Consider the following 23472-nt stretch of genomic DNA (forward strand, 5'->3'; position numbering starts at 1 on the left):
CTTCATGTATAGGTCAGTATCATCTTCTAGAATGTTATACTATACAGATATTATACTAATAATAGTATACGATAATTCCGTTGGAATATCTACTATGACATCTCTATCCTATCCTTACCGACGACATGTCCAGAGTAGATATGTGACAGGTCCATGTGTTGAATCCCTCCTGACGTCTCTAACTGAAAGTCCCTGCTGAACATACTGTTGTCTCTGCTCAGCTGGAGATGGAAGTCCCTACAACAGGACAAAACATTTTCTCATGGTCATGGGCAGCTTGAATTATATCATATCTGCAAGCATTCTTATTTATTAAGGCCACACCAATTTAATTTGTTGGCTCTCAGATTTGCCTCTTCATTTTTTTTCTGACTTGCAAAATAAATGAAACTAGAGGTCGGAGATCTCACGTCTTCGTCAGAGGTACATCGTTCTAGAGAAATTAACATGCGTATTCTTCACTCTTTTTAATAATCAATTTGGTCTAAAGAACAAAAGAATCTCTGTACTATTTTTATGGTACAGAACACCCTGAAACAGTTTGCCGCAGATTATACAGATGCGTCGTCACCCGTGTTAGCCCCCCCCCTACGTTATTTGAGTTTGGACTGTTACTGGAAAAAAAAAACGTTCAAGAAATTCTTACTGTGTTGAAAGTGTCACGACAGCGCCGCAAAATAAGAGAAGATGTTATAAAGGAAAGAATCAGAACAGGGTGACTACTGGCTGCTGTTTTGTTAATTTGTCTTTATGACAAATAGAAGACTTGTGTTCTTTGTGTCCTAACATTTGTACTTCTACAGTTAGTATATTCCAAATCTAGGCATCTCATTTTTCGGCCCTTCGTGTTTTTACTGCGCGCTTGCCTTAAATTTAAGGTAATTAGATTTAAGGTCTCCAGTGGACGTCATCCGTCATCCTTTTGCAATTACTTGGTGTGGCCGTAGAAAATAACCTGACATATGTCCAACCTATCCTCCCCCTGCTGAAGTTATAGTACAATCCCTCGATGTAACGTCATTTGATCCCATCCCATTATGGGGTTCCCGGCTATATCCAGCTGTCGGCTGTCTCCAAGCAGATGTAGGTGGGGGATTTCTAAACACAAAAGGTCCTATTACGGGGACATAACGACCTCCACGACTCTCATCTTTGAACTCAATCTTGGAGACCACTACAGTAACATGCCTATCAAATTTCATTAACTTCCATCCACACATACAAAAGTTATCCTGCTCACAAGAAAAATTAACAAAATGCCCCCTGTAGTCACAACGAAACCCCCCACGAAGCTCAGTAACGAACTTAACCTTGGTCCTGACAATAGTAAGCACCACACCAAGAATTATAATCAACATTTTACAAATACTTGAGTTATCTTGCTAACAAGCCACAAACACAAAAGGTGCACTAACGTGACGCACGGACCCCCCACGAAGCCGAAACTTGTACTTGACTTTGGCCTCAACAGCGGTAATCTGCCTGCCAAAAATCATGGACGTCGAATCATGCCTTCCAGAGTTATAACGCAAAATCCGCAGTTCCCCACACTCCGGCGAGACAATTTCATAGTCCTTCTGACGAAGACAACTAAATGATGGAAAGACGAAAACGATGCTTGTGGGAACAACAAAGAAAACCAGGCAAGCACCACCTTTGGAGCTGGAGCTAGTGGGACAACGTCTAGAACAATGTCCCTCAGTAAGGCTACTTGGACTTCATCCTTCACAACCACATTGCTCACATAGTTAAGAAGTGCAACAAAAGCTTGGCACAGGTGGGAAGGGTTAAGGACTTACTACCACATCGGCAGAGAATAGCCGTAGTCAACGCCTTAATAATCCCACATATAGACTACTGCTGCTCCGTATGGGGAAACACAACACAGAACAACATAAGAAGACTACAGGTGGATCAGAACAAGACAGCAAGGCTAGCTCTTGGTTGTGATCGGGATGCACATGTGGACACCATGCTGAAGACCTTGGGATGGCTGACTGTCAGGGACAGAATCCAACAGAGAAGCCTTGTCACATTTAAACGTATCATGCTCACCAAACAACCAAAGGCCTTGTATGACAAAATCACATTCCAGTCCGAGATTCACAAGTACCGAACACGTTCAACCAGCACAAACAAAATCAGACTACCAAAACCAAAATCAAACTCTCAGAAAAAGCGCTTTATATACAGGATGTCACAGTTGTGGAATAACAAAGGCAACTAGCAAAGTACTGGGTTGTAAATAGTGAATTACGTTAAGTTTGCCATGTACTGTTAATTTTGTAATGTTTTGTACGTTTGTAATATATGTATGTAAATATGAATGTGCAGACCACAGGAAGAATAGCCTCTTATGAGGCTAATTGTGGATCTGAATAAAACTGAAAACTGAAACTGAAAAGGACACACAATAAAAGCATGAATAAAGGCAAGGGCTAGGGCACAGAAGCCCAAAATACATATTTTTGATCAGAAAATTGCCAAGAAGTCCAAAATTCTACCATTTTAATAGTGGTATATGCGAAAAGCGCAAATGACGTTCTGTGGTCAAATAAATGTCTGTGTAAGTAAAGACGAGTCACCCTTATACCGAATTTCAGGTCATTTGGTTTAAATGCCAGCAATCAGAAACCCGGAAAAAGTTTTCTAGGCCTATGTTAAATAAAATGAAAGCTTTCAAAGCTTCCAGTTTCGTTTATTTTCACATTGCCACGCGCCTCCGACACTGCCCCGGAAGTCAGAACGGATGTACCAATGATTGCACAGTGTAGGAAACTTTTGGACATATATATATGTTCTACCCGAGTCTTGGGAGTATTTTCCTGAGTGTACATAGAGACATGAAGCCTCGGTCCCTTGAACCACATGATTTAGTAGTAGGCATCTCATCGGTCTCGTAGGACCATGAAGAAGAATCATCTTCTACATCATGTGCTTATTTTTTTTTGCTTTACGCTTAAAGCGTCTGTGTTCTGATGCGAGTCTCTGTTTTTCTTCCCCCTGTTGTAACCCCTTCCTAACTTCCTGTTTATGATTTATATAGTAGTTAAATTTAAGTGTCTTTATTTTAGAAACCAAACAGGCCTCGTGTCACAAAATACACCTGGTGTTTGGTAGACATTGTAAACGTTAATCTTGCATTAATTTCAGATATGTATCTTTGATTAAAGAATTGCATTTTGTGTTACAAAATGGTAACTCCAGGCCCCCGTCTGAGTATGGTGTGAAGCCTGCGAGTACGAAGTTCCGGATGCTTCATCCTGACTTCATGAGGTATCTGAAGTATCAGTAAGTGTGGATCTACCTTCTTATAACAAAGTAGAAGATGAAGCCCACTAGTACTTTGTCGTTGATTGTAGTTTATATAGTAATGATGGAAATGATCTTTTTAGATGTATTACAAGTACGTTCCTGTACTTCCAATACTTGACTGATATTGAAAAATTTTATCTTTTTTAAGTTATGCGCTTTCATCATCCTGTATTAAACAAACCCCTTTTCAAATTATATTTTTAACATCACAAAGAAACGAGAAGAAGCCGAACCTCTGTATTAGTGTAGTTTTAGAGCTATTTGTACTACAAACCGTTATATTACCATTTCATCTGTTCACCTGTACTTAGCCCAATAGGGCATGAATGTACAATAAAGGTCATTCTTATTATTTATAATGACCACTTTGTAATATAGAGAAACAGATAGAATGCAAAAACATTTAACTGGTCTTCCTTTTCAATCTTGGAGATCGTTTTTGGACAACGCCTGCTTGTAGAAGTTCACACATTATTTCAAGAAGTTGTTCCCAGAAGGTCTTGGCTCGTGCACTCAATACTGTAGTGTTTTAACGTATAGGCATCTCTTATTAGCCTGGTATCCAGTCTTACGTGATTGGGGGTATTGGGGTGTTATGGCAGGTTGTACTTTGGGGGCTCTAATAGCTTCCCCCGCCCAGTGCAACAGACCGTCCCGGTAGGAGAGACGGTATGCTTGGGGATTTGGTTTCCCCCCAACACGATGTTCGTGGATGGCTAATCCATCTCTCGTGAAATACACACCGGGAAGCGAGCTCTTTCGGCCCCGACCACGAATCAGACTGGATACCAGGCTGTTATAATTTCAGTTGGCTGAACTCTTCCCGTGGCTATGGACGGTTCGAAGGCATCTACCAACCCTCCAAGGGAGCCATGATGTTACTGGCCGCCTTGCATACCTGTGACGTCACGGACGCCTATGGCTTCCTCACTGCCGATCACGCACAGTACAGCGATCATTATTACGAGAAAGACTGGCAGAAATTTGTATTTTATGTCAATCATGATTTTAAGATGGAAATGAAATTATGGGATGAACTAGACAAAGCAGGGCTTATGGCCTTGTATAGAGGAAACAAAACTGAAGCAACCACCTCGCCAAAAATAAACTGACGAAAAAATAAATTTGTATCCTAGGCCATTTGTATCCTAGTCGCATTAACCTAAACTCAACAAATTGATATCATCTGACTGTCTGAATACTAGTAGTATAATGTAGGCGCTTCATACATTTGCATGTAAATAAGCTCATCATGGATTGATGAGAGAAAAGCCGCTGCATTCACTTAAAGCTATACTTCCACAAGGAACAAGTGAAAGGCTTTCTTTTTTGTACTGAACTTGTATCTTTTCTTTCTAACCAATCTTGTGTATGCATTTTATTTCACAGATTTGGGACAACTTTAGAGTATTTCTAAGTTCGTATTATTTGGAATTTGACCTCTGACCACCTCTGACTGAACGTTTCATTATCATCATTTTATGTTACATTATTTCTTGTACATGTATCATGTTTCCATGGGCTCCTTGGAAATCAGCCTCAACGGCTGAAGGGACTACCCATTTGTTTGTAAGATTAATAAATAAATAAAATAAAATAAAAGAGATATCGTTTGACAAAACCCAAAGACTTCTTCGCTTTGGAGGTGATATGTTGTATATGTTGGGACCAGGAAAGTTGATTGTTCAAAATAACCCCTAAATACTTACGGTTGGGCTTATGTTTGTGAGTAACGCGCATAACGTAATTTGACAGGATGTCTTTCCATCTGCCAGACGTTCTGCCATGTGTCAAGTGTGTTCTTGCAAGAGGATGTGGTCTCTGGCTATCAATTGGCTACGTCCAAGATAGGACTACTAGTATTCTAACTTGTGACATATGTAATTGAGAACGAGAGGAACATCGACAGATATTGATTATGTTTACAAATAAAGACCTGACTTGCATAATTAATGAGAGAATGCCGTGGAAACTGCCGAGAATGTCGTACTCACATGTGCTGGATTTGGAAGTTAAGTGAACATATTTAAACAGAATCTATTCAACAACTTTAACAGATAACTTATTAAAATCACAACTTCATTTGCATAATTCATGAGGAAATGCTAGAATGATCTAGCCTTCTATGTCATGAGACAGAAGTAATAGCCTTCTATGTCATGAGAAGACTGTCACCAGTGGGTGGAGAATATGATCAACTGATTGTCTTCGTCAGAAGGACTAAGAAATTGTCTCGCCGCATTGTGGGCGACTACGGATTTTGTGATATAACTCTGGCAGGCATAATTGGACGTCCATGATTTTTGGCAGACAGATTACCGTTGTTAAGGACAATGTCAAGTACAAGTTTCGGCTTCGTGGGGGGTCCGTGCGTCACGTTAGTGCACCTTTTGTGTTTGTGGCTTGTGAGCGAAATAACTCAAGTATTTGTAAAATGTTGCTTATAATTTTTGGTGGGCAGATTACTATTGTCGGGACCAAGGTTAAGTTCGTTAATGGGCTTCGTGGGGGGGGGGGGTTCGTTGTCACTGCAGGGGGCGTTTTCTTAATTTTCTTGTGAGCAGGATAACTTGTGTATATGTGTATGGAAGTTAATGAAATTTAGCAGGCATGTTACTGTGGTGATCACCAAGATTAAGTGCAAATATGAGAGTCGTGGGGGTCGTTATGTCCCCGTAATAGACCTTTTGTGTTTGTTTGTTTCTTTGTTTGTAGTTCAAGTTCCGATGTGGCATTAGTCTAGATTTTTGTATGGTGTATAGGTATAGTAATATAGATTTAGTGGTGTAAGTTTGAACTCTTTTGTTTTATAGGAATGTGGAAAAGAAGTTATATTGTTTGTTTTTTGTTCTTCTGGCGTTGTCTTGTATGTAGGTCAACGACCTTATGGCCAATTATCAGAGTATGACAACTGCTGTATAGTTGTGCTAGATCTGCCTTTTATGTAGGTCAACGACCTTATGGCCATTGGTCGGTACAAGCAGAACAGTTGTCAGCTGTCCATGTTATTTGTATACTATTTGGTATTCAGTTTTCTGTTCCTTTTTTGTTCTTTTGGTTGGTTATAGGCAGTAAGCCTCCTTTGCATAGGATATTTGTGCTATATATAAGTGTTGTGTGTTCGATGAGCTAGGTTACAGTTCTCAACAGTATTTCTTTCATGGTGAAGTTTCCTTGGATTTCTCGGTGTCGAGACCTTAACTATATGGTATGTGTTTATTTTTTCCCTTTAGTTGCGTATTCCAGTAGTATGTTTTGCGTACAAATAGTGAAACGTCAAGTGGTCGGCGTTACTTTGCGTCGCAAAATGTAGGATAATGCGTTATGGAAGGTTTTGAGGGGCGGTCCTATAAGTACTGTCATGGAGGGGGAGGAAAAGTTGGACATGTGTCAGGTCATTCCCTAAATTGTAAGGCCAGACCAAGTAATTTTCATGGATGACGTCCACTGCGTGGAGACCTTAAATTTATGAAGGGCCAAAAAAAACTGATTACGATGCTTAGATTTGGAATATACTTACTGTGGGAATACAAAGGTTAGGAAGCAAATTGAATAAAAGAACAAAGTGTTACAACAAATGAAAACAGCAATAAATCTCGCCCTGTTTTGATTCTTTCCTTTCATCACATCTTCATTTTGCGACACTGTCGTGACACTCTGATCATAATACAGTAAGCAAAATTTTTTGTATTTTTTCCAGTAACAGTCCAAAATCAAATAGCTTACGGGGCCTAAAACGGCGACAGTGTGTCTGAGTAACAGTTCCAGAGATTCTTTTGTACTCTAGACCAAATTGATTTCTAGTATTAAAAAACGGTCGTTTATCTAGAAAAATGTCCCTCTGACGAAGACATGAGATCTCCGACCTCTAGTTCATTTCTTCATTTAGATGGTGTGCACGGGATTTCTAGTGTTTCTTAACCGCACAATGTTTATGGATAGAAGGGATGGCATTACCTTTATTCATCAAAGAAGAAGAGTTCGGATTTAAAAGCAAAAGGACCAACAGAGTGCCTGGGTGACTCTGAAAGCGGCACTTTCTACAGAAGAGCCAATCATGGCGAAATATTTTGACCTTCTGGCCTGTCACACCAATGTAGTCAGAGACAAAGGGGTGGTAGCAAAATAGGAGGGGCATTTATGGATAAACAATGGGCGCTGTCATCAATCAAAAAATAACTGGAGGGGATAATTAACAAAACAAAAGACGCTGTGAGTCAGGAACGAGGCGCTTTGAGTCAGGTAGAAGTGGTAACGAATTTAGGCCACCCGATGTGGCCTAGAACTGGACAATCTTTATCGCACAGAACAAAATGAAAAAAAACACAGAATATGTAGGCTGGCCAATAACAGATGAACTCATAAGTTGTCATTAATTTTCTATATCCGTTATTATCAAGAATGTCCTATAACAAGAAGTGAGTATTAAAATGGCTGTTTTAAGTCGGTGTTGAAAAGAAAACGAACACAAAGCACCGAGACTGGGTCTAAGTTTTTCCAGTTTGTTAATTTCACTAAACAAAATGAATAATGCAAATAAAAACAGCGACCATTCCATTCATGTTTTCTCCAGTAGGATTTATTGAATAAACTTCGTGAAAGATTTACTCATCAACCTAGCGTGCAATCCAGTCTTTTTGCTGCCACTGAAAACTCCAGTCTTCAGTTCATCCGTTAGGCTGCACTGGTTATAGGAGTTAGCGTCGCTTTCGGGTATCTGTAAAAAAGGACAATTCACAAAGCTTAAACAAAGAAACACAAACTAGTAGCAGCAGGAAAATAAGCATAACTACTACTATCTCAACCAACGTTGAGGCCGGGAATAAAAATTTTTAGCACATGCATGTTGAAGCAACTTCTTATCTGCGGATTTCTTGCACAATAAGAACATGTCAAATCATGTATGGCAACGCATATGCAAAAATTGTTCAAGTCAACTATATGATTAGCAAGAATCAGAGCCTCGCGACAAACTGTGCAGTGCCGAACGTTAACATACAAAATTTATTAACTCCTTATTCTGTGATACTTTTAACAGTCATATTGGAAAAACTGTGGACTTTTTTGTCCCCATGTCAATTAGGGCGTCACATCAATAAAAAAAAACCCTTAATATAACATATTTTCATTTGGACGAATAAGGGAAGACTGTTACATACAGGAGTCTTGCAAGAAAAAAAGGAGCAAAAGTGAGATTAATTTCTTACAGTCTTCCTCCTCCTGGAGCTCCCGTGCCTCCAGCTCATCACGCTTCTCGATGATGTTCAGCAGTTCCCTCGCCTTTTCCACAACCTCCCTCAGCTCCAGCTCTGCAATATCCGCTGGAAGGATGGGCACAGAACAAGAAACAGTCATGCGTTCAAATATCAACCAAGTTATTAACCAAGAATTGAGGTGTTCAAAAAGTCATCTTTTCTAAGAACTACCGTAGTAGAGCGGAACTCGTTGCCTGCACCAAGCACAGTAGGGGCATCATCACTAGAGAGCTTTATAAACAACTTCTGTAGTTAAATTTGCAAAGATTGAGTGTAACAAGTCGTTTAGTGTGACGTAGCTAGCTGCCGCCGCGCCAACGTTTTGCAAATCAGAAAAAAATGAAGTGGGCGAATCCGAGAAGCTAAGTACTGCTGCTATGCTGACCCACTGTTTTTTGAATGAAGAATAAAGAAAAACAACTAATTAGATTAGTATGGCCTAAGCGAATGTTTCAAAAGTCCAAACTTATAATATATTACCTTCCAACTTGCTTGTACTTCCACTCCACAATCCCTCGCTGTCATCAACCAGCATCGCCACAACAACCGTCACAAGCAGCGCGCAGACAAACAGCTTCATGGTGCAGTTTCACCTGAGGGTGAAGGAAAAAGGTTTGAGTGGATATTTTCAGATGCATATTAGACTTTTAAATATGATTTTTAATCATTAACGATTGTCACAAGCAGTGTGCAGACAAACAGCTTCATGGTGCAGTTTCAACTGGGGGGATTAAACGAAATAAACAGGATTATTCTAAACCTAGGCACGACTATTTCATACATACAAAACCACGTGGGAAAGCGTACGTTTGTATATAAAGGGAAATGAATTTGAGTTAAATGTGAGTCAAACTATACCCTCGAACACGCCCGAACACTGCTGACTTACTCCCGAACGGTTGGCTGGTGTTCTGCTGACCTGTACATGTAGGGCCGAATAACAGCCAACCATGGTTTTATCTGCCACCCAACCCTCGAAGTTTTAAACATTTTGAAACATTTGCAATTGGCAAAGAGGTAGTAGCAAATCAAGAAGGGCTACTTAATTTAGAAGCCGAATTCACCGAACACCAGCCGACTTTGCTCCGACTTACTCCTAACCATGGTTGGGTGACGTTCGGCTAGTGTCCGGGATGTTAGATTTGTGAAATTGTGACGGGCTGAAGCACTGCATATTCACATGCTTCTGAAACTTGTTACTAAATGTAAACACATGTGCAGACAGCACACAGATAGACTTAGCTGGTAGAGTAACTTGGTAAATACCTTAGGTAAGTCCCTGGATCGTCAGATAACTCGTCTGAAGATGTCAGAATGGCTCGATGAAAAAATGGAGACGGGAAGCAAAATATGTACTCTTCCACACTGAGATTATGCAAATGAGAAATAAGTGGTTACTTCTGATTGGTTGGTGCATGTAGCCTGGTATAACGTCATTGAGGAAATTATAAGTTGACCTCAATATCAACTTACTGGATAAGGCCACAGCAAGTAAATTTTATGCATGACATCCTCCGCAGACTCCAAATCTAATGCGATAGGGCGAAAAAAAGGCGGGCCAAAAGAACAAGATTCCTACATTTTCACATTTTGACATCATAAAACTAGAAATGATACCTATATTGAGCTACGTTAACTGCCAACTATTACAACATCCAACTTACTTGTCAGCTGTGCATAATACCCAGCAAACATGCAGTTTTTGCACAGCTCATGACTTCTGGCGCACGGAAGTATTGTTGGCTAAGCTGTGAATCTGCGTATCTATTTGGCTGGAAAGAATAGCACCCCTGTTATCCCATTAAATTACCAGAAAGAGATTTAGAAATTTTCTATTTGGTAAATTAACGTGTTTTTTTTTCAGTGAAATATATTTCAGTACTAAATAAATGGGATAAGTATTCAGATCTCGACAGGCCCTCTTTACTAGTAGGCTCCCTGTGATAAGAAACAAAAGATGTGTCTTCTCATCACTCATAGATCATCCCATCACTTGCAGGTCACTTGTTTCTTCACTCTAACTTTAGCTCCATAATTACATGCTGTATTGTGTTTTTTAAGGTTTGGCCTGTGGTAAAATATGTACCCTTCCACACTCTGACAGCAGAATTCATTATTCTCTCGTTCTTTTCATGCTTATCACCACTCCAGCCTGAGGCAGATCAGGTGCATCATGAAACACCTTTGACCGGACGTCGACCCCTCAACCAGCTCGCTCCTGCTAGAGCATAGGCCACCGCCTCTGGGCTGTCTACCTCGACTGAGGGATACGCATCATATCAGTAATTACATGTGCAACGTAATTTAAAGGCATTGTATTGGAATGCGACTTAAGCTGGGCTTTTCCAAACGGTTGTTTGAGAACTGCTCAATCCCATCGATCAGTAGCAAAACACGATACAACCTGTCATTCCGTCTACTACCACAAGACCAATTAGCAGGACCAATTATATTGCTTATCTGTTTGGATCTAATGACTTCTTGAATACACTGTATACTGTATACTTTTCCCTCTACTTCTCTTCAATTCTGCTCACAAATGTGTTTAGGCTCAGGACGTGGAGTTAGCATTTATTAAGTAACATTCCAAGTCCACTCAAATTTTGAATCAGAAATAATCCAATAGGAAGATTTTTTTCTCCAAAGAAAATTAGGACTGGGGACTGCTCACACCCTGGGCAGTTTTCTGTGCCACCGAGAAAATTACAGTCTTCATTGTCTTCTTCAGAAGGACTATGAAATTGTCTCGCCGCATTGTGGGCGACTGCGGATTTTGTGATATAACTCTGGCAGGCATGATTGGACGTCCATGATTTTTGGCAGGCAGATTACCGTTGTTAAGGCCAAAGTCAAGTACAAGTTTCGGCTTCGTGGGGGGTCCGTGCGTCACGTTAGTGCACCTTTTGTGTTTGTGGCTTGTGAGCGAAATAACTCAAGTATTTGTAAAATGTTGCTTGTAATTTTTGGTGGGCAGATTACTATTGTCGGGACCAAGGTTAAGTTCGTTAATGGTCTTCGTGGGGGGTTTCGTTGTCACTGCGGGGGGTATTTTCTTAATTTTCTTGTGAGCAGGATAACTTGTGTATATGTGGATGGAAGTTAATGAAATTTAGCAGTGTTGTGTGTTCGATGAGCTAGGTTACAGTTCTGAACAGTATTTCTTTCATGGTGAAGTTTCCTTGGATTTCTCGGTGTCGAGACCCTAACTATATGGTATGTGTTTATTTTTTCCCTTTGCTTACATTAGTTGCGTATTGCAGTAGTATGTTTTGCGTACAAATAGTGAAACGTCAAGTGGTCGGCGTTACTTTGCGTCGCAAAATGTAGGATAATGCGTTATGGAAGGTTTTGAGGGGCGGTCCTATAAGTACTGTCATGGAGGGGGAGGAAAAGTTGGACATGTGTCAGGTCATTCCCTAAATTGTAAGGCCAGACCAAGTAATTTTTATGGATGACGTCCACTGCGTGGAGACCTTAAATGTATTTCAAAAGTGCGATAAAATACATGAAGAGCCAAACAAACTGATTACGATACTTATATCTGGAATATACTTACTGTGGGAATACAAAGGTTAGGACGCAAATAAAGAACATAGTGTAACAACAAACGAAAACAGCAATAAATCTCGCCCTGTTTTGATTTCCTTTAATCGCATCTTCATTTTGCGACACTGTCGTGACACTCTGATCATAATACAGTAAGCAGAATTTTTTGTATTTTTTCCAGTAACAGTAGTCCAAAATCAAATAGCTTACGGGGCCTAAAACGGCGACAGTGTGTCTGAGTAACAGTTCCAGATATTCTTTTGTACTCTAGACCAAATTGATTTCTAGTATTAAACAAGAGTTCCGAGATCTCATACCTCCATGAAATATGGGCTTGCTTTGTCCTCATTAATTATGCAAATAACCTCTACATTAATATAATATATGCATAGTGATGCAAACCTTTAAGTAACTTACACATGTTACGAGGTATAAAATTCCCATCATTCACCAATAAGGATTCACAGAATTTTCACATTGATTATGCAAATTAGGTCATCATTTGCATAATTGGTATCTGTTGATGTTCCGCCTGCCACAGATTAATAGATTACATGTATAGCAGTACCATTATATGAAACACTGTAATTATAGAATTTCCTCATGAATTATGCAAATTAAGTCTCCATTTGCATAATTTGCATTTAATCATGTACAGCTGTCTCTCAGGTACCTACACACCAAAAATGATGAAAATACGTTGTTCCAATCTGGACTTATTAGCTTTGAAAGTTTTACCAGAAACCAACCTGCAGTTCCAGAACAAGCTGCTAGGGGGACCAACTTTACGCCACTTATTCCTGACAGGAAAAGCTATCTGTCACCAAAAAGTCAAGACCATAGCTTGTTCAGGACAAAAGATACAAAAACCGGAAGTTCTGCTGCAGTACCAAGGTCATCCACCAGGAGGCCCATACTAGCTTGACCTTGACCTTTGTCTTTCCAAGACTTACCATCATACCAAATATCATCACAATCCATAAAGGCGTTCTGAAGTTATGCCGACTACAAAGTTGCGGAAACACACACAGACACACACACAGACAGACACACACACAGACAGACACACACACAGACATACAGACAGACACACCAAAAACAATACCTCCATTTTTCATGGAGGTAAAAACGGTCGTTTATCTAGAACAATGTCCCTCTGACGAAGACATGAGATCTCCGATCTCTAGTTTAATTCATGCAAATGAGGATCTTATTTGCACAATCAATAAGAAATAAAATTCGTCAATCGTAACATCATTTGGAAGATAATGAGGTCTTGGAAATTTGGCCGTTTTTTTAAAGATATCGCTATTCGTTGTTCCTCATCCTACCACAGATACAAAGGAGGAGCGGAGTTGCCCATCTTCCGACATCGTCGCAATATTCATCTGGCGGCCATTACTTTTTTTTTATTTAGAGCCTGTAAGTCTCTTTCTATGCCCGCCTTCGGAAGGCTAATTGCTTTTACATAGCCAAAGATACTATACGGTACAATACATCATCATCAGGTCGGGTACAATACAGTAATAGGTAACAGACAATTACTGACTGGAAAACACTTCTACTACTACGCTTGCTATTTTTATGAGGATTGTGACTAGTACATACTTAGTAGCCCGTGTAAATAGCGTATCAGCGCTCCCCTCAAAAATAATTGTCACCGCTCCACAAGTCTGATGACCTATTCTTGGGTAGTCATAGTATGGGATGTTGGGCGGCCGGCAACCGTAAAGCGATTTAATCAGGCTACCCCGCCCGCCAGCCAGCCAGCCGCCTTGAACTCACTACTGAACGGAGCCATAGAAGAATTGCAGTTTGCAACACTATGGCCTGCGTTAAAGCTATCTGGTCAAGACCTACTATTTTCCCATCTGACATCAACTCTGTGGAGCTGTACGTGTGTGTATGTAGATAGAGACTTCAGGGCTCCCACACTGTTCTCGCGTGCTTCGTGACGTTCCAGGAAACGCTCCTGACATAAAACGCATCTACTTCCGGTGCATTCCCGGAAAGGATTGACCGCGGAGGAAGCAGAAGGTCTGTGTGCTGAGGGAGGCTGGGTGTGGCAGCGATGTCGTCCTTGTTTCTCTGCGCGTTGGTCATCGTCCTCGCTTCGCAGGGATGTCAGGCGGCAAAAGGTGACTGATGTGATCTAATTGACTGTCTGTCGTACATATAACGTTTCGTTTATGATAGCATGAAAGCTCCGGTCATCTCAGTGCGCGGCCGCAAATCTATTAAATTCTGAACCGTTCAGAATCAGATTTGCGGTCAGGCACTGAGATGCAAAGAGCTTTTATGCTACCCTGTGAATTTTGAATTAATAAATCTCTTTTCTTGCAGAGGTCTAATTCCTCTTGTGCACTGCAGAACATTTTCACAATAACATGGAGCCATTTATGATTTTTTTATATATGCTTGATCCGGCCCAACAATTTTTAAATGTACAATTTGACCAGTCATTTGACTATTTCCGTTTAACGATATCTATGATCCGGGATCCCTCAAAACGGCGTGTCACGGGCTTTTTATTCGGGTTATAATAATTAGCGACAATACAGGCAGCCGCATGTTGGCATGTTTAATCCAACACGACGAAAATGGCAGTGGAAATCCTATGATGAGTGCACAGTTGTGAAAATACATTTCAACACTAAGTGCTGCCTGTGACTATTTTTGGTGACACCTCAGGGGCGAGCCGAATAGTTTGTAATCCCTTAATAAGAATTCTAGGAATTTGCCAGGAATGTTATACTATTATACATATGCATACAGCTATGTCATGCAAAATATGAAGTATTTATTGGGATATTTCAATTCTTAGTGATAATTTTCTGTCATAACTTTCTGTCCAGAATATTTCGTTAAACCTGGAAGTATGTTCATTAAAATTTGGTTGTGTATCTACCATGGTAATATTATTCATTGGGGAGGGTCTGCATGGGGGGGTCCTGGCAACGGTTAACAGTAAATTCAGCAGGTCTGACAACGATTAACGGTAAATTGATATGAATACTCCACTAGATTCGTTTTCTGAATTGGTGAGAAAGAGTGATTGCTGACGAAATATATGTAACGAAGTGTGCATTAAATGTACACTAGTGTTCCCTGTGCCCCCGCCTGCCTTGGTATGTCCCTGAGTGCATCCAGAAATGCTGGAGAGTGTGACCGAGAGCAGAAGGTAGGGGGGTCGGGCGGCATGCTCCCCTGGGAAATTTTGCATTTTTAAACCTTCAATAATGCATTTTCCTACATTTTGAGAGGCAAAGTGATGACGGCAACTTGAGGTTTGACTACTAGTACGCAGGTCTACACGTAACGAAGAATTATTCAGTAACGCTTAATGCTGAATTTAGGATGACAAATAACACTCTACGTAGAATTAAAACGATCAATGACGCTTCACGATGAATATACCAATAACACTGTTGAATTAGAGCGGGTCGGCAACGATTAACGGTGAATTAAAATAGCCCATAACGGTTAACAAAAAAGGGCCTGCAGGCCCTCATTGGGGATAACAATGTATTTTAGCATTACAAACTACATATTACTCTAAAAAGAATTCCAACATGCTACCACAAACATGACAATTTTGACACGTTTGAGAGCCACTGTGCAAACACATTTAAGGAGTACTAACCTCCAGAAGGGGGTGCTATATTCCGACAGGCATTGATTTTAGTAAGTGAAAAATGCACATTACTTTACAGTATACAATTAAAAGCCCATTTTGCGCGCAAGTCTTAAAACGCATCGAATCCAGGACAAACTCTCCAAATACTCCCAAAACTATCCCAGAATACAACACGCTACCCCATCTATGTTTTAAACAAAAAGTTACGTTACAGACCTTATTTTGGGGGCGATAAGAAAACTTCGTACCGTTTTGTGTTCTTTGGTATCCTACCAACCATTGCCCTTCTTGATGTCCTTATCGCCCCTTATTTATGCCGAAAATATTGACGATGAAAAAAACAGCATAATCTAGTTCTTATCCATAAGTGTCTTAATCTAATTATCTGTTCAATTAAATACTTAACTGTTACATGCAAATAAGTTAAAATCAAAACACGCAGGATGACACTGGCGCTCACTGCATTAGACATCCTGATGTTATAGTATTCAAGCCACAGGTCAAGCAAAGTAAAGCAAGCAATTTCTCAATAATCAGCTTGTTAGTGTGCTTGTCTCCTACCATTTTCGCCGAAAAATGTTTATGTTGACTTGAAGTGTATGAGTATTGCGTAAGCCAGAGTTCCCGGATGTATCTGTTGTGGTTCAGCATGGGGGAAAATTGATATTGATATCGCTTTAACAAACATGCGCCGCACAAGTCGTACAAGCAAAATTATGTGAAAAGTCGGCTAGTTATGTAATCATTGCAGCATGATGTATCGGAAAATAGCACTCCCTTCTGGAGGTTAGTACTCCATTAAAGAGCCCACCACAATGATATATCCTAACTGTGACTGCACACTTATCAAAATGAGTAGGGGTTCTTTCTAATGTTACAGTTACAGTCCAATATACATGCAGCCACACCTGGTGCTGTTGGGTAGCACTGAATGGCAGCAGCTCCAGACCCTTGCAATCCTGTGCCATTAGAAGGTACAAAACAATGAAGTCTGCCTACACCCCCCCCTCACTCCTCACTGTTGTATGACAATGTCCTGTCATGTAACATATGACAGCACGTGTACAGCTGCTAAACTGAGGACCGAACTTCTGAGGAAATCTTGATAAAATGAACAAGCCACTATTGAAGATTTTTGTGATTTTTGGCATTAACTTTAAACAGATCTAGTCTAAAGAGATGTACACAATCAAAAACATTTACGAAAGCTCTAAATATTTCATAGAGGAATGAGGTCTCCAAAAATGTATTGTTTTTTCCCTCTATTTCAGGCAGCTTCCTGTACATGTACAACATGTGTGGTCAGACCAAGAATGTTGGAATGAAGGATTCTGGGATTATAAAATGGAGGATTGGAGACGGGTACCAGAGTAACTATGACTGCATCATGACCCTGGCCTCAGCCGACCCCAGGCTCCGCATTAACCTGCGTATTGACAAGATTGACCTGCGAGGATCCAGTCTGGCATGTATGGATACGCTGACGGCTTACGATGGAAGGGGAGCCACGGGGAGGTCTTTATTTACTGGTTGTGATGATGATTACCTTGGAAGGTGGGTTGGATGTACCTTAACAGGTTGCAATGTTCATTTTATATATGTATGGTGAAAACCTTTTAGTTAGTCTATTGTAGATATATTCTCTGAAGGGCTACTAGTATGTGCTAAGTATATGTTCTCTGTCACTGGTCACAAAACAGAAGAAAAAAACTTTTAGAAAGTGAGTACTGTGGCTTCTCGTTGTTGCTAATGATTGAAATGTAAGAACAGATGGATTTTAATAATAAAGGGTTTATCAAGGATGCAATAATGTGAATTTGTCTGTATGACTTGAATGTAAAAGTGGGAAATACTAGTCCTGTGATATGTAATACTATCTGTCTAAAGAGCATCTGTTGTACAATGTAGATTCTTCTACACTCTGCTACCAGCTTCATTATAGTTTGTGATAGCTATAATATTGTTACCATAATTTATAATGTATGACTTTTACTTCTATTCTAAAGAAGACATAATGCTATGATGCGACATATTACTATTTCAATCAAACTTCTTTGTTATTCAAGTATTTTAATTCTGTTCTGGGTATGATATTACTGTTAATATCAGGAACCCAATTCTGCTTAATGGCTGCTAGAAGTGTCTTTCTGGCAATTGAGTGACCTGTGAATGAATATTTAAAACCATTACTACTAATATGTCAGCCACAATACCATATATACTGTCAATGCTAAAATAAGATTGTATGTTATACATGTAACATCCGTGTCCATAATATCACCAGGGTCCATAATATTGCCCCCTTGAGAAACAGTAAAGATATTTTTCCTGCAACATACTTTTGGTATGCACTCCTTCACACATCAAATGTACATACCTAGGGTACACTATTTCTCAAGGTGGCGATATTATGGACCCTGGTGATATTATGGACACGGATGTTAGGTTGGGGTCGGCCCTATGTTACGACAGCCCTATGTTACGACAGCCCTATGTTACGACAGCCCTATGTTACGACAGCCCTATGTTACGACAGCTATTGTTATTGTTATATGCTGTCGAACAATTGCTGTCGGCGCCTTTCGCATACGTTAATCTCATTAAAACCCGTTTTTCAAGTTTCCATCCGGTAAAATGTATCCACAAATATTTCTCCTCGCGATTGAACAAAATCATTTCGGATTTGAAAATTCTCTTTTGAGAGTTACGTTTTTGATGGTCTTGTAGCGGGCGGGTTGCATGAAAATCCACGCCGCAGTTCGCTGTCCACGCCGCGTTTCGCTGACACTTCTGGCTTGCTTGAATACGCGAAAGGCACCACAAATCGGCATATGGATACATACATTTTCTCAAAAATTCTTAATAATGAATTTCTTTAATGGAATGTTACTAAGTAGAGGTAGAAACACCGTAGAAAGTAGCGTAGTGTTATACCGGCGGTTACAATTAAAATAAATGATGCCGATGTTCGGAGTTTTGCAGCAGAATGTCCTAATTAAGTATTCCTGACGATACGTTGCCATTTGTAGCAGTGTTTTTTTTTGTCAATTCTTGTGAAAAAATGTGGAATGCTTGTGGACAGTTTCAACTTGTAAACAAGTATAAACAAATGCCCCGCCCCTCAGTTAATTTTCGCGACGTGTTCCATAACTTAATTAATTTTCGTGACCCGGCCCTTCCCAACTGGACGGCCTCTCAGGATCTCTCAGCTGCAGTTTGGCGGAAACACTGTCAGTGACAATATATAACGTGAAAATTTCCTTCGAGATCATTACACTTAATACATTTACAATTTATCATTTGGTGTCTGAACATATAGCCATAATCGCGTTGAAAAAAGGGGGCGTCAAAACATAGGGCTGTCGTAACATAGGGCTGTCGTAACATAGGGCTGTCGTAACATAGGGCTGTCGTAACATAGGGTATGAACCGTTAGGTTGACTTAAACAGAATTTACATTACCAGTTTACCACTCACTGTAGCCCGGCAAGTGAGGTGTTTCAAAGAGGAGTGTAATACCATGAAATATGAGTCATTACTTTCTAACCTCCTGCCTTTTACCCAGGAACATGGTGTATTCTAGCAGTGGGAATGCCGTGTCCCTGCGCCTGTCATCCACGCTGGGGTTTGGTAACGTCGGTGATGGTTTCAGGATTGCTTACAACACATTCTACGATGCATCTGTGTCAGGTAGGCCTACTGTAACATGTAATGCTAGTTAACCTTCAGAAGTTAATAGAACATTCATCAATCAGTGAGTGTTTTGAAAAGTAGAAACATGTACCTCCAAGTTTTCGATGTCGACTGTAGAACACGAGACTACATGTAGGTCGAGAGTTGTGCAATTCTTCTGCCTCCTTGCAGAGTAGGGGTAAATAAGACTTGGGCAGCTCCCAACCTTCATTGCGATCCATTCCAGCGCATTCCAACTGGATGTGGACTGCATCCTTGATCTTTCTATGAGCCTTACGGAATTCTTGGTCTATACTCTTATTAATGATGTCCGAAATAGGCCCGGTAGTGACCCTACTGTCCACTTTGAGTTCATGTGCGATCTACGTGTGATGAAAAAAATTCCCCCCTCCCCCCCAAAAATGATGCTCCCGGAACGCCTGCAGAGGAGGTCACTAAGTCAGGTTGTAAAATAGGAAAGTTTGTATTTGTATAACAAAATCAATGTATAGGGAAGAATATCATACAATAATACATTAATGCTATCTTTAGCTGGTAACGATTTGATTTTTGACAGGACATGATACTTGTACATAAACTGTTGTCCTGTGTGTGTGTATGTGATATGAACTTAACATACAAGGTACAATGTATGGCAGTAATACAACAATACTACAAAACTTTACTTACTACAAACTACTATCTAAACAGTATTTGAGTTACCATATGGTCATGTATTGATGATATGTTCTCGCTTATGGAATAAAGTGTACAAAAATTGGCCTACATAAGCAGATATGGTAGTTGGACATGACAATAATTCATGGAATGTATCATACTGTGTACCAGATTGGGTGAACTTTTTCTTTGTAGTAATAGTCTGTAACAATGTTACAGTATCTCTTTCTTTTCTATAGGTGGGACAAGTCATAACAAAATGAAATTCATCTTCAATACTCTCATTACATGTGGGACACAGTCTCTGAGTGGCTGGTGTGTTGTGGTGTCGACCTTTTTCGATTTGAAGACAATGTGCGCTGATTCTCAGTTTTGTTATGCTACTTGCGAACGATTTATTATAAATTGATGTGAGATAATCTTCCATGCCAAAATGCTTTTTGATTTTAGAATATGTATGAAGTTTACTAGTGTTTCTAAGTTGTTCTCTCCAGCCAGAAAGAAACGTGCCTTTCAGACGCTCTTTAAATATGATTCCAAAACGGTTGGCATTAACTGCGGGGTTAACCCAAACATTTTGGAACCCATGCTTACATAAAATGTCCTGAATGTGAGAAGCCCAGTCATGGTCTTCTTCAACTGAAATGTCGTATGCTTTTTTAACAAGCCTATCATTTGGTAAATTATTTAATCTTAACCAATATTATGTGTGTGTGTGTGTGTGTGTAGGAGGGAGATGCCAGCCAGGCGAGTTCAGGTGCACCAACAACCGCTGCATCGACCAGGCACTGAAGTGTGACATCGATGACGACTGTGGGGACAGAAGTGACGAATCTGAAAACAAAGCTGAAGCTGGCTGTGGTATGTACTAACATGTACCCCCTCATAGATAAGATTTAGCCCAATTTCCACAGGTTATTGCATACAGATTGTATTGTTGTTATAAGATTTTCTGTTTTTCCACTAATTTACATGGAGATCTATAGTCATTTGACCATGTCATGGCTAGCATTGTGGAACTCCTTTTCATAAATAAGGTAGGGCTTCAGTCACTTCTACAATGTACCGTGTGTGTTGAATCCACACAGAATGCTGCTGCCCTTATGTTTGGGTTATTAAAGTGTAGTAGACTGATCGTGGAATCCCAACAAGCTCATGTACTAAAACTGATGTAAATGTAATTATTGCTCCTTTATTTAAATCAATTTAAAGGCTTAAATCAGCTGAAATTGTCCAATTGCACAATCTTTTCCAACTTACAATTGTCAGCTAAATGCATGTGAGTATAAGAATATCTGTTGCACGAAGCCCCATGATAAAGCACATTTTTACGTTTACAGAGCTATCTCTGTCTCTGTTTCTTTTGCAATTACTGCAACCTTAACCCCTAGGACCAGTAACACTACACTTAAAATCAAGTAAGTATATTGTGTGAATCAGTTTTGTAGCAGCATTGATTTCTCCCATGCATGGTTGTCACAACATCCTATTTTCTGCATGGACATTAACGATGCACACCTGGCACTCGTGGCAGTGCACATTCTTATAATATGCTACAAAATTATATTTACTAACGTGGCTGAAAAGTGTTAAGAGTGGTGTTTTTGGAGGTGAAACTTAATTTTCACCTCAAGCCTTATTCCTCTGCATTGAAACTGAAGCGCCTGTTTGACCCAGATTTAGTTCTGTGGTGTTGTGTTGTGTAAGGCCATGTTTATGTGAAGTCACCCAAGGCGCTTTACATGTGGTTTACCCCGAAGCCGGTTCCAAGTGGCTCCATCTGAACGCTCCAAATCGCATTGAAAACGCCTCGATCCCAAACCACTTCTAGAGGTGGTTTTGAATCGGTTTTTCCGCACCGCGATTTGCGTCTGAAAGCAATGTGATTTCAATGTGACTTCGCCTGGTCATGGATTACAGGCTGATATTTCTTTATTTATACGCAATACCAAATTTTACGTGGCAGCAACTTAAGGTCTCGGACCGGAGTTTCCCTCCGTATTTCGAGCAATTTGACACCCTCAGCCCGACGGGCTGTCATTTCTGTACTAAACGCGGGTTGGAATTTTTCACTCTTTTGGTGGAAAGGGGTGCCGTGCCGCTTATCAATACACTTGATTGATATTTTCTGCGCCCAATTTATTTAGGGGTAAATGAGGCACATCAAAGTACATTTTGAAAAAAGGGGTCATTTTTTTCGTCATTTTTAACCATGGCTGCATGGAAAAAACGAATTTTCCCAGGGTAACGGCTTAGTACTCGAAGAAGCTCAGAACCTAATGTTTCCAAAATTTGAATTTAATTAAAATCGATGCGATAAGTTTATCGCTATCTTCGATGGCCCGAACACACCCAGAACGCATATAGAACGTACCATCCCGGCGGTCAGGCGAAAAGGCCACATAACCATCCGCGCGGACGAATACCAGGAAGTCTTAGCTGGACCACCAACATTACGCCACCTATAAAGGCTACAACTAACAGGCTTTCCAGAAAATACAAAGATATGTACACAGATATTACGATTTCAGGGATTTTGTGGCCAAAACATACCATACAAAGTCACGTTTCCGGCGATTTACTGCGCACTTACTTAGACTCTGGTCAGAATTAAACTCCGACCCGGAACCTTAAGGAGATTAATTTTCATTGAAAAAATTTAATATTCTTCAGAAACATTATATCTATCATATATCCAAATTTGGCTTGTATGCGATCATTACTTTTCCCGCGGCAGCGGTTTAAAGTCATGTGAAAAACACTGTGTTCTATGGCTACTTTTGCCAAGACGCGGCCCCTAGGCAGCATTACAATGGAGAAATTAAAAAGTACCGTTTTTTTGGGGTTTCGCTTTTTTCAAATCAGAAAAAATGGAAGGAAACACCCGCTCTGGTCCTTGGCTAGGGATAGATGTGGTTTTATCGTCCTTTCTGTGCTGCATACTTGCGGGAAACCTCTTTAAAGTTGGGATCGATGACGTCACGCAGTGACGTCATGCGTTGTCCAAGTTAAACAGCAGGGGGTCGCGTTTTTGCTTCACCGCTTTACATTAAAATGAAGAATACGTCAGATTTTGACCTTGAGTGATAGAACTGAGCTCGCACTTTCCGAATCAAACGAGTCCGACACCAAACTCTTCACTACTTTGCCGTGAATGGCCTATTAAGTAGCACAGCGCACCTTAAATGTGTGAAAAACTGCATTCTTACGAGGCGCAAAACACAATCTGGGTGATGCTGCCGTGGCTAGGAGCGATTAGTTGAAAAAATTGCTGCAAAGTTGCGTGAAGTACTTATTAGGCTACCACTTAACACCAGCCAACGAAAAGAAGTTCGCGATTTTAAGCAGCCCTGAACCGAAAATCAGAAA

The 23472-nt window shown here is 40.3% G+C and overlaps 2 protein-coding genes across 5 annotated transcripts in view; both read left to right on the forward strand.

The window, feature by feature from the left end:
* The window catches only part of LOC109473855 (alpha-N-acetylgalactosaminide alpha-2,6-sialyltransferase 2-like), a 22060-nt gene extending 11083 nt beyond the window's left edge, over positions 1-10977 (forward strand). For 2 of the 4 annotated variants that reach the window (XM_019773968.1, XM_019773978.1), the window contains exons 7-8: positions 3208-3291; positions 4124-4815. In XM_019773968.1, the coding sequence (XP_019629527.1) occupies positions 3208-3291; positions 4124-4427 (388 nt within the window). In that variant the 3' untranslated portion in view covers positions 4428-4815. Of the gene's footprint in view, positions 1-3207; positions 3359-4123; positions 4816-10721 lie in introns of those variants that run through there. The other 2 variants (XM_019773995.1, XM_019773986.1) reach the window with 2 other exon arrangements.
* A 2977-nt stretch (positions 10978-13954) lies between these two features.
* LOC109473818 (low-density lipoprotein receptor-related protein 12-like) overlaps positions 13955-23472 on the forward strand; it is a 16908-nt gene continuing 7390 nt past the window's right edge. Inside the window, exons 1-4 of the mRNA XM_019773903.1 lie at positions 13955-14254; positions 17025-17307; positions 19319-19443; positions 20833-20964. Coding sequence (XP_019629462.1) covers positions 14188-14254; positions 17025-17307; positions 19319-19443; positions 20833-20964 — 607 coding nt within the window. The 5' untranslated portion in view covers positions 13955-14187. The remainder of the gene's footprint in view (positions 14255-17024; positions 17308-19318; positions 19444-20832; positions 20965-23472) is intronic.

Source organism: Branchiostoma belcheri, unplaced genomic scaffold (assembly GCF_001625305.1).
Source record: "Branchiostoma belcheri isolate BF01 breed outbred unplaced genomic scaffold, Haploidv18h27 scaffold100, whole genome shotgun sequence".
In the NCBI taxonomy this organism is placed as follows: Eukaryota; Metazoa; Chordata; class Leptocardii; order Amphioxiformes; family Branchiostomatidae; genus Branchiostoma; species Branchiostoma belcheri.